Raw genomic sequence first — 11709 nt, forward strand, 5'->3', positions numbered from 1 at the left:
AGACTGCTCCGCTATGGAGCAGGTGTCTTGAATCGCCGGAGGGCTTTCTGACCTTCCTACGACGGGAGCATTGGGAGAGCGACCTCGCCGCAATCCCATGGTCCGCAACGGTCGGATCTTCGGACGCAAGATTGTCTTGCGGCGAAGAACGATCGTTGGACGCAGAAGGCTGTTCGGAAGGTCCGAACAGAAAGCTGTTCGTCAGGCTGTTCGTCCGAACAACCTGACGAACAACTTTCTGTTCAGAAGGTCCGAACAGAAAGCTGGTCGTCAGGCTGTTCGTCCGAACAACCTGACGACCAGGTGGTGGTGGGTGGGACCCTTCTGCGTCCAACGATCCTTTATCGTGGCAAGACAGTCTTGCCACGATGAAGGATCATCACATATTTTGTGATAAATTAACGCGTGCAGACAAGAAGCCTGCACCGCAACGCCGCGTTAGCGTGCAAAGACCAGTACACGTCACTCGTTCAGACACCAGAATGAACGAGTTCACAGTAACGTTCATCGAGCATTAATACAGTACGTTCAGTTCACGTTCGCCCAAAATATGAACGAGTTCATGAACTATCGTTCAATGAATGCGTTCAGGCACAACGCTGGTTGTCAGTTATGCAAATGAACACAAAACACCAGCCAATGAACAAACCTAGAGTCGTTCTGACAAGGAGAGAGGTGGAGATACATAACTCATGGAGTCATGTCACCTTATAGTCACATGAAAACCAACACGGAGTAGTGCGGTATGACACGTGGACCTAAGGTGTGACAGCAGCTGTGCAGCTGTGCAGCCACAAGATGGCGTCATAACATTTATAACGTCTGCCTCTTCCACACAGGTCAACAGATACTGTGCTCTACCAAAAGAGTGCATTCAATCATGACTAATTGACGTTTATCAGTGTCACCTGCCCCACTGGCTGAATATTTCGGCAGAGGTCATTCGGCGTCTAATGTACGTTGTGTAGAGTTAAGCTTTTTTATTAGAATGCTGCTTTATTGAGAGCACTTTAAGTCCTATAATTTAGTTAAGGCCATCGTCTTTGCGGAGCAGCACCCATTGTTGTTTTAAGCCACAATCCATTATTCATAATTGAAAATAATAATAGCGGGCTAATATTTTGTCAGATGACAGCAGGGTGTAGCCAGGCTTTCCAAACAACTGTCATCGAGCTTTCACATAATCATCATCTATTAACCATCAAAGCGATGCTTGATATTCTTGAATCGCATAGCAAGTGTTGGGCCCACATTAATCTAACTGGTATTGTGTGGCCCCATGTATTAGGATCGGAAAATCAAATCCTAACAAAATAAATTCCAATTTCATTTCAACCGTGAGGCTTGTACGCCGCGGTGAATGGAAAACACAAATGTATGCACCACCAGAAAGCTGAGGACAATTTTACAATTTAATTTATTAACTATTATACAGTTCACATAAGGCCTTCATCTTCAAACACTTTTCTCAGTCAGATAAATTCCAGGGTTTGATCTTGGTGTACACTACATAAACTTTCATGTTTCAGCTATTTCACTTTAGTATTTGTTTTGTTCACATACTAAGTTCATGTTTTAAAACAAGGAAAGGCTTTCATCCTTTTTTCCCCTTGGTGTGGTTTAAAAAAAAAATGTTATCATGCACTAAACTTAAGTGGCCTTGAACCATTCACAAAAATTGTAAAAATGGACTTTCAATCATTGAAATACACACTAGAAAGGTTTTCTACCATTGACTAACGGGTGGTGTTCCCCAACATACAAATAAACAACCATTATAGAATAGTATGCACCCACTTTCTCCTCATTGAACGGTAGATTTGCCACGGTTGTGTCAGAAGTCAAGTGATGTGGTAAGATTATATACTCCCGGGAATTGTGTTATAGTGGGACAGTTGCTTGGTCGGTTCTGTGCTGGTCTTAATGCTACAGCCTGCAGCCGTGAGCGGTTTGGAAAAAGCATTCAGTTAAATCGGACAAACACATAAAATGACTGACTTCCAAAACTACCAGAAGGGTGTGAAACACGTCCAAACACGACGGCAACCCAGGATCTAACGTGTCTGGTCATCGACCAACAACCACAACTTCAATCTTTAGCGGTCCCCATTGAAAGGACAGTCCTCCCTGTCATGTGATTTGTAAAATCATCAGGTCTTCATCCACAGCGCTACAACTACAGCCGATTGTTTTAACATGAAAAGCGAAGGACCTGCACAAAACTAATTCACGAGAGCAAGTAAACGTCCAGCGGTGCTTCCTGAATGTGTCACACCCACAAACGTTTAACTTCTACTGGTCGTTGTGTTGTATAGCAGTAACGATGCGCTGAAAATACTAAACCTTCCGACTTAAAGGTCCTTAATATTAGATGAAGACAGAGAGCCTGGTGGTTGATTGACAGGCACGAACCACGCGTCCAGCACCCGATCAGGTAGCAAGCGTTGGGTTTCATTTGACAGCAGGTGGCAATGCAGAGTTTTGTTATGGTGCGATTACGTTACACATTCAAAAATGTCTCCTTCACTTGACTGATGGAAGGCAAAGTTTTCTCTGATATTATATAGGTCTAATGCAATCATCCCTAAACTTCCACTCGGATCAACCTAGAAAGAGGCTAACCTCTAAAAGAAAAGTCATTTCCACTCGGCTGGATGAATGAGGAATATGTTAAGGTTCAGACTCCCTCCTGAACCGGAAATGCTACGTCCGGATCAACTCGGAACGCAAGTTTTTACAAAAGGATCTTTTCCCCCAAGCCTGCACTGATTCCACAATCAGCCACTGGACACACAATATGGCCAATTAATGAGGCATTTGTTCAAATGTTACACTACACTATCAAAAAGTGCTTCAGATAAGTTGAATACAAAAACAAGTTTGATGTAAACAAAGTTTGATCTGCCAGAGCTCTGTAAAGGCAATGGGTATGGCTGTTTGCGCGGTGAAATTAAGAACACACAATAAAACAGTATGTCAACAAAACAAAAACAAAAAACCCTTTTGAGGGGAAAAACAACAGTGATCATTAAAGTGCATCCCTGGATGTGTAACCCCCCCCCCTCCCTCCCTCTCTCCCTCCCCATCCCATGCTAACTGCTCCGGTAAAGCCGATGAGAGAAACCCCAAAGGCAGACAGAGGACCTCTGATAAAAGGAGCAGAACGCTGCCCAATCAACCTACAGAGAAACAGTCTAAAAATCCAGTGGCAGTACTTTCATGAGGGAAAAAAAAACCCAAATACTTATACACAGATAAAAATATGGTGGCCACAAATCAGTTCTTCCAGCTTGGCGTGACTTTGATTTCTTGATAGTGTAGGATAAATGGTGGCCGTTGGCGGGACAGCGACCGCTGTCCTCCTCTTCAAACCTGAAACCCTTAAGTTGTAGGCGCCGAGGAGCTCAGAGCCACTGATAATGGTACGCTGCTCTGATGCACATACGTGTGGGTAAAGATGGCAGGTTAGGGAAGTCCCTCATACACTTCCTATCTCCTCTCTTCATAAGCTAGGTTGTCGAAGACATAGTGTGCACAGGTTTGTTGTGTGTGTGTGTGTGTGTGTGTTTGTGTGTATGTTGGTGATAAAGTCCAGCATCATCATGGGCACAGGTGGTGTCACTGCCTCTCACAGTGTCTCTTGTTCGGCAGGGGAATGGTGGGAGTGGGGGTGCTGGTGGAGGGGAGGGAGCAGGGACTGAAGAGGAGACTGGGGGGTGGTGGGCGGGGACTGCTGCAGGGGGCTGAAGTGTGCGGCGGTGTGCGGGGGAGACGAGCGGTAACAAGAGTAGGCAGAGCTCCCGCTGAGGGTGGTGGTGGGCGAGGCGGGGAGGCCTGCTAGGCCAGTGGGGGAGTCGAGGAGGGGCTGGTTATAGAAGAAAAATGCACACTGGTGGATGAAGCTTTCGATGATTGTCTGGTAGGTGCGTGTGGCAGTCAGGGCATCCATAGTGGTGAAGTCTGGCCTCATGAGGGTGGGCCAGAAGCAGATGGACAGGTTTTCGCTGGTCATCAAATTCAACCTGTTCAGCTGGCTCACTCTGAGAAGAACACGAACATGCAGACAACAAGTTAGCTCTCATCATACGCTGCAGAAACAAAACAAGCAGAAGGGCGTCTCCCACTGAGAAGCAACAACGTGATTTTAACAGTGGATGCGAAACTTACTTGTATAAGTGGCTCACTACATATCTGAAGACCTCATAATTCTCCCTGGGGAACCTCCTTAGGACATCCTTCATGGTATATAGCCTCTGTTCACGGTCATTAATTTCTGCACGTACAGAGAGAGAAGTTACCATCAAAAATAAAGTCCTCATCACCTCACACAGTAACATGAAACTAAAAATATCTACAATAAAAATGATTCTTGTCAACTCTGGACAGGCGCAAAACAGGTCAGCCAAAGCCTTCCCAACCTTCTTCCCCTACTAAAGAAATAATCTTTTTTTTTTAAGCGCTTGTGAGAACCCTCCCAGCCCAGCAGTGTTTGCTTACTGAAAGCGTCCAATAGGTCCACCTGCAGAGCACAAGGCACCAGAGGCTCAGGCAGTTCAGAGAAGAAGCTTTTGAGGGCTCCAGCCACAGTGTTTATGGAGAAGTCTTTCTCTACCAGGTCTAATCCGTGGTCTAAAACAAGGAGAAAGGGAGAGTTATAGGGATCAGGCTGTCATCAGGACTGAACAATGACTTTCCATCGGTAACACTCTGTTTATGTTTTGATTAGGCAGCCACATAATTACATGTCAAACAGCTGGTTCAAACAAGTGTGATGATCAGCTCACCCTGTTCAAACTGCCTCTGCATGCTTTCCATCTCCGACTTGTTGCCACTAACGCGGTACAACCCCTCGGTATTCAGGCCTGAGAAACAAAGAGGCGCAGCAGAGGAAAAGGGGGAAGACGTGGGGGGGGGGCACAGTGGGAAACGAGCAAAGCACAAACACTTCATTAGCCTCAGTGCAAACAGACACGGCAATACAGATGCAGACAGCTTTACTTTCACATCCAAGCATTTTTTTTAGGTGACTAATCGGTGAGTCATTTAAAAAATATATATAACTTGCTAAAACAAGGTACCTGTGGTCTCAATGAAGCGGACACACTTGTCGATGAAGAGCGGGATGGGCCTGTCTGGGGATACCACATTCACTAGGGGGACCCCGAAGTAACTGCTCTCCACAGGCTTGGGAATGGCCGGGCGAGGCTTTGGTCTCGATTTCTGTGAAGACGTAAAGACAAAATGAAAAACGAGTAACGCACAGATGAACAGCAATCTCTGTATAATGAACAGGTACAGTTTGAACACGGTGACATAATTCACACCTTGGCTGTCCGTCGCAGGCTCTTCAGAATGTTCCTCTTTTTCGGGTCCTCAATCTCCTCACTAACTAGGCTTTCGCCTTTCAGAGTCCCAAAGTCCTCCTCCTTGGACTTCAGAAGTGCTCCCATCTCATCGTCGCTGCCTATGAAGCTCGTGCGGAAGCTGCTGAACTTGCCGAGCCGCTTGGAGCGGTCGCGGTAGAGACGAGGCTTCACCCCCGCTGCCGAGAACTTGCGCCGCCGCTCCAGAGAGCTGCTGTCCGCCTCGCTGTCCGAGCCGTTTCCGTTGGAGTGCATCCTGTTGGAGTTGCGGATGGTGATGATTTTGCCTTGGGTGCTGTCGTGCGGGACCGAGTAGATGATCTCTTCGTTGCTGGGGCGAGGCTTTGAAACTGCGTCGATGGGTTCGGCGTAGTCTGAGGGATCGTAGCCCACGTCCCCACCGGGAACCCAGGTAACGGCCGAGGGCAGGGAGCGACGATGACCCAGCGTGTCCATGTATGGGTTACGGCTCACCTTCCGGAAGTCGAACGTGACACCCGGTTTGACTCTCGCTTGGGGGGGCACTTTGTTGTTGAGCTTGTTCTCAAAGTCTCTGATGTCGGAGATGACAGAGATGTCGCTGGAATCCAAGTCGGGCAGGTTGAAGCTCCCGCTATGAGAAGTGAGTGTGCCATCGTAGTAGGGCGGCGATGGCTCGACATCATCCTCCGAGTCCAGGAACATGGTGACAGGACTGGGAGAACTGCAGCGTGGGGAGTACACGTTTTCACCGGTGCACGCTTCTGCGACATTGTCGTACATGTGCGTGGCCTCCACAATGTTGCGTTTCTCGATCACTTCCATCAGAAAGGAATGGAACATTTCAATCCTGTGCAGGCCTCCCACCACACCCCCGGATCCACAAACCACACTGTTGAAACGCCCCTCTATCTCATGGGCTAGCTCCTCCCCTTGGATCAGCTGTTCACAGGCGTAGTCGCTGTCAGTGAGCTCCGCCTGGCTATCTCCCACTGCCAACAGCTGAAGCGGGATGATATCCTGCACTTCACACAAGAATGCGCACAGGGTTTCCAGGGAGGCCTTTCGGGAGACCGAGTACGCTGCGATGTAGCCGTGCACTAACCTGCTCTTCCGCAGAGTGAAAGACGCGTGGTATGAGAGCAGGGAGAGCTCTATAGCGATCTTGTGTCCTCCGACCGTCTGCTCCACTAGCACAGAAGTGCCACTATTGGACATGGGCCTGCAGTGCTGATGCATTAGGAAAGGAGACAGGAGCTGCTCAACGTCGTAGTTGTCCCCACACATTAGGCACATGACGATGCGGAGGTCAGCCTCTGGGGCCGGCTGGTGAGGGGAGTCGCGGAGACCTGGAGGCTCGGGGAGGAGGGGAGGGGAGTTGCTACTAAAGGACACACTCCTCCTAATATCCAGAAGGCTCCTCAGCACCTGGTTGATTTGAGTCTCATTGACATTATGGCCGTAGCCCACACCAGGCGAGGCGGGGTCTAAAAAGCTACACTGCAGCCTCCTTGCAACCTGCTGTCCCTGTGTGATTAGGTTTAAGGCAGTTTCTCCACCTATATCCACATACGATCCTACGCCTCGTTTAGTGACTAACAGCAGGGATGTTGGCAGCTGCGCGAGCAGGCTGTCCCTTCGGCCAAGAGTTGATTCCCGGAGTCGCTCAAGGCTTTCAATCACATAGGAGAGGGACTCTTTCGAGTTATACAGACACAGACATCCGTGAGGGGTAAAAGTGGGGGTGTGGAAGGAGTTGATTGGGAGACGCACGTTTCCCTCAATGGGCCGCAGCGTCAACTCGTACATCTTCCCGTCCAATACATACCAGTCGTCATTTGTGCACAGGGCCCTGATCTCATTTGAAAATTCTCTGGCCAGTCCATCCTTACCTAGGATGACAAGGTTGATTCTGTCAGCCTTGGTGTCCCCAAAATGAGCTTTCACATCAAAAAAGGGGTAACACGTGGGGAAACGTGAAACTAGCATTTGCTCAATCTTAGAGTCTCCACAGTTAGGACTGTTCGGGCAGGTCTCCTTGGTCGGGTGATAGACAAAGTGGATATGCTTCAATACCAGAGCATCTCTTTCGGCTGGAAGCTTTTGTAGCACCTTGAACCGCTGTTCCTCCCCCAAAACCTCTTGAATAGCCCCCATCTTCTCCTTGCTTGGCTTGGCATCCACCTCAAGCTCATAAAAAAGCTCGGAGTACTCCAGCAAGAGCTCCTGAAAGTCTTCTTTAGCGCGGTCGATGATCTCCTTCTGATGCCGGTTGTAAAGGTCCAAATACTCTGGCTCTTCAAGCCACTGGTAGAACTCTTCGTTCATGATGAAGCTGCGGGCCTCCTCCCAGGGCCTCCCGGGTGTTACAAAGGGAGAGGAGGATAACTTGTGTTTGAACTCCAGCCTCATCTCTGCCCGTCTGCACTCATTACGCAAGTGCTCCAGGTGGGCATTAAATATGTCCTCCGCTTCCGCAGTCTCCAGCAGGTCTGAGGGGATTCGCTCATCATCCATGTTATCAATGTGAGATGTATCCTCCCAGGGTGAATCCTCCAGAACGACAAACCAGTGGGCAAAGTGCTGCTTGGACTCGAGGACCTTCTGTACGCCAGACCAGCTTAGCTGATCTATCTCATCCAGGTCAGGCACCAAGGAGCTAAGTGCTAAAGGCAGAGTGGTTAAGTATGTTCTGCGGCGTCGCTCAATGTGCTCCTGCTTCAGACGGTAGACATGCTGTTGAAAAAGCTTCTTGCATTTAGCCGTTCCCTCCAAGAAGACATATTCTTTGTACTCTGGGGAGGTGTTCATGCGTCGACTGGTGTTTAACCAGGTTTCATTATGATTCTTTACTATGCGGTTGATAAGCCATTCATAGCGATCCTTGGCAGAAGCGATCTGCTGACTCTGGAGCTTGAGGGCTTCAAAGTAAAGAATGATCTTGGGCTTGCCCCGGCTCTTATCAATAAGTTGAACCAAAGTGAGGAAGGCAAGGTCCACATTTATATTGGAGCGTGCAGACGTCTCCACTACCGGTAGACTCTTTTTTGTGATGGCGAATGTATGTGCATCTTTGATGTAGCGTTCGACTCCTTCATCACATTTGGTGAGGACCATCACGATGGGCTTCTTTGTCTTGCTGAGCTGACCGTACAGGTTTGTGACAAACTTCAGCTGGTCATCAAAGTTGCGGTTCATGCCCCGGCTGACATCGACACAAAGCAGGTAGCCATCGACCTGCAGCTTGCCCTCGGGCATTTGTTTCTGCTCAAAGTCTTGCTCCAAGCCCAGCTGATCGGTACAGAAGTACATGAGCTTCTCTGCTGAAGACAGCTTGGTTGCGGCGGCCCGTTTGATATAAGGCTGCATAGCCGTGCTACGGTGTGGCTGAAATGTCTGGTCATCAATGAACTCAGTTTGCTCCACAACATGCATCCGGCACTCAGGCCCCTCCTCCAGGAGCCGGGACACCTCCCCCCAGAACAGAAAGTGATCATTATTAACCACTCTACCGCCAAAGTCACTGGTGCTCAAGACTGATGTGTGATCCAGGTAGAAATCATCCGCACTAGGCCGCACATACCGATTACAGAAGCAGGACTTGCCGACCCCACATTGGCCCTTCTCTTTCTCCGTTCCTGACAGACCCACTACAATGAGGTTGTAAATGGGCGATCGGACATCTTGTTTTTTCGCCATCATGGCCTGCTAATGTTCATCCTGCCGTAAACGGGCCCTTTATAAATGGAGTTCACTTGAATGTTTGTCCATAAAGTCGCTGATCCACAGAGGAGATCAGATTTCACTTTCTTCTGCTGGGCTTTGGTTTTAATAAGTGCGGTGATATGAGCCGAGGCTTCTTTCATTCCGTCCTTATAGGAATTAGATCCTGTCAAAAAAACAAAAAAAACAACAAAGAAATCAGACAAACTGAGCAACAGAATAAAACAAGATGTTAACTTAACTGTTGGACATATAAGCCAATTTACATAAAATGAAACATATTGTTAAAACAGAATACTTCATGTGCTAATGGACTCGTGATAGACAATATTTTAGTGGACAGATTGACGTTGCAAATGTCTGTCAACTTGCAAAAGACTTTTTTTTTCTTTCCTTCTTAATAATTGATTGATCTCTAATAATACCTCTATATGACATTGACAAAGGACTTACAGAGGCACATCTCATTCCAGCTTGTGCCGATTTCAATGTTATACCAAATGATAATGAAGGAATTGACCATGTCATTGGTGAACATGGAATAATGTTAAACTAAAACTAATATTGGCTCTTAGTTACAGGCTCTAACTACCCCCCATCAAGTTTGGTCATGCATGAAATTGCACTCTTGTTTCTTGTTCTTTGAGTTTGTATCCCTATGGTTGAAAGGCACTTATTGTAAGTCGCTTTGGAAAAAAGCGACAGCTAAATGACATGTAGTGTAATGAAAGAAAATTACCTGTGATATACGTTTTGCCACTGTATTCATTTTATCACCGCACACTCCCAAGTTATAATTAAACACGTCTGTAGTTTAGTGCATTATATCCAACCACCAACGAGACAATGAAGAAGATATTACAGGACCACAATAGCTCCTAAATAAACTAGGCCAGAGTAAATTAAACACAATTATAAGGAAAAAGCGCACTGACTTCTACAAATGTCAATAAATTGTCTAACAGATATATTGTGCATACTTGGTCTACAACCATTACTCGCTGTTGAGTCAAGATCACGATAATGCCCGTAATATCTTGCTTCAGCCGAAGATGAGGTCTACCTTATTATCTGACCAAAAGGATTGTAATTACCATTGTAGAATATTTGACAAAAACAGATATTTACATGTGAAAAGCTGGACCAGTTGTTCACATTTTCTTAAATAATACCTTTTGAATATAATTATCATGAACGTAGTCCAAATTGCTTCCAAACGAGCTTACTTCGATCATAACTAATTGATGAATCAACTCATTTGAGCCACAGTTCACTCATCTCAATGAGAGCTCAATATCAAACCAGGGTCAAAATCATTACATTGATCCTATGACAAAACCCGTTGGGAGTGGTGCAGTTTAAATGGCAATGTCAGCTGACATCAGTGAGCGGGGTGACAAGCATCAGAGTGACTATGGTGTAAGCACCGCAGACAAAACTGTGTAGAACAAGAACTTAGTAACAAAGAGCCGGATACAAATTCGATCTCTGGTGACCTTTCTCGATCCTTAGGACACTCAACGGGCCTGCCTTAATCATTATAGCATTGATTGACACCATCCATTATAAAAGCACTGTTGCAATTCTGACATCCTCCTTTCTAAAGGGGACCGATTTTACAATTGCCTTTATGTGTACTGGGATTCCCTGGAGTCCAACCATCATGACAACAGGAATTCCAAGCTCTACATCGAGGTGCACACGCTGTCACGTGAAGGCACCACAACGCAGGGTCAGCAGCATCCACGGGCTCAGCTGAGCTAGGCCTGACACCCTAAACCGATCAGACAAGTTGGGATGAAAAGCAGCACCGCTGCTCCTCTCGGTCGGGAGTCACGTCGCAGTTGGACTAAAGCGCACTTTCAAGCAATCTGGGTTTACGTAACCTGCTTAGTTAGTTGCGGTGTAATAACGTTACAGCATGTGTGCTGGGCAGAGGATTAAGAGTTTAAAACGGGCTTCATGGTGCACGGAGAGAACGAGAGGGGCTTGACCACGCCAGGCGGCCCGCCAGTCTGCATAATGAAATCGCGGAGCCCAAATCTGGGCTAGCCTACCTTTCTCCAACCAGCGAACAACGCGATCAACGACAATGCATCCACCCAACTGTCCGGGGCGTAGCGCTCCGCGGCTCGACGGCACAGGGGAGGGGAGGGGAGGGGAGGGGAGGGGAGAGGAGGGAAGGGGAGAGGAGGGGGGAGAATAGCGCATAAGAGCACGGGGCATGGAGCATACATACCGTCGCGTTTCTCCGCTTTCTCCCTCTCGCATCTGTCAGGCCGCCGCTTGCCGCAGCCCTCGCCGCCCGATGTGCACAAGCATCAGAGCCGCACAATGTAGCGTCGGTGGTCTCGATTCACGGGAGGAATACGGAGGATGATACAACTTATGCCGGGGGTTGTGCCTGGATTCGCTCGTTTAGCGTCACAGTTTTTGTTGCAATTAAACTCTGACGGAGGGGGGGGGGCGAAAAAAAAATTCACAAATGACAGAACAATCAAATGTTGATTCTTGCAAATGGATTTTCTGTCGGGAGGATTTTAAGGTGCAGAAAAAAATCTGCTCAGTCGTCTTCTTCTCGGTTCCCCACGCTGCTTTTTTCTATAAATATTCTGTCCATTGTTGTGCTCACATAATGCTGGGC

General features: G+C 47.6%; 1 protein-coding gene across 2 annotated transcripts; it reads right to left on the reverse strand.

Annotated features, from left to right (window-relative positions):
- Positions 1-1629: 1629 nt before the first annotated feature.
- arhgap35b (Rho GTPase activating protein 35b) lies at positions 1630-11568 on the reverse strand. 2 transcript variants are annotated; one of them, XM_037466804.2, is made up of 7 exons: positions 11305-11568; positions 5325-9231; positions 5079-5220; positions 4785-4862; positions 4498-4629; positions 4168-4273; positions 1630-4040 (listed from the first exon to the last, which is right to left on the reverse strand). In XM_037466804.2, exons 2-7 carry the CDS (start codon positions 9042-9044, stop codon positions 3629-3631), a joined length of 4590 nt encoding a protein of 1529 aa, XP_037322701.1. In that variant the 5' UTR covers positions 9045-9231; positions 11305-11568; the 3' UTR covers positions 1630-3628. The 2 variants fall into 2 exon arrangements, with proteins under 2 accessions (XP_037322701.1, XP_037322702.1); XM_037466805.2 differs by lacking the exon at positions 11305-11568 and adding an exon at positions 11123-11201.
- Between the last annotated feature and the right edge of the window lie 141 nt (positions 11569-11709).

This window comes from Pungitius pungitius, chromosome 16 (assembly GCF_949316345.1).
Source record: "Pungitius pungitius chromosome 16, fPunPun2.1, whole genome shotgun sequence".
Taxonomy (NCBI): domain Eukaryota; kingdom Metazoa; phylum Chordata; class Actinopteri; order Perciformes; family Gasterosteidae; genus Pungitius; species Pungitius pungitius.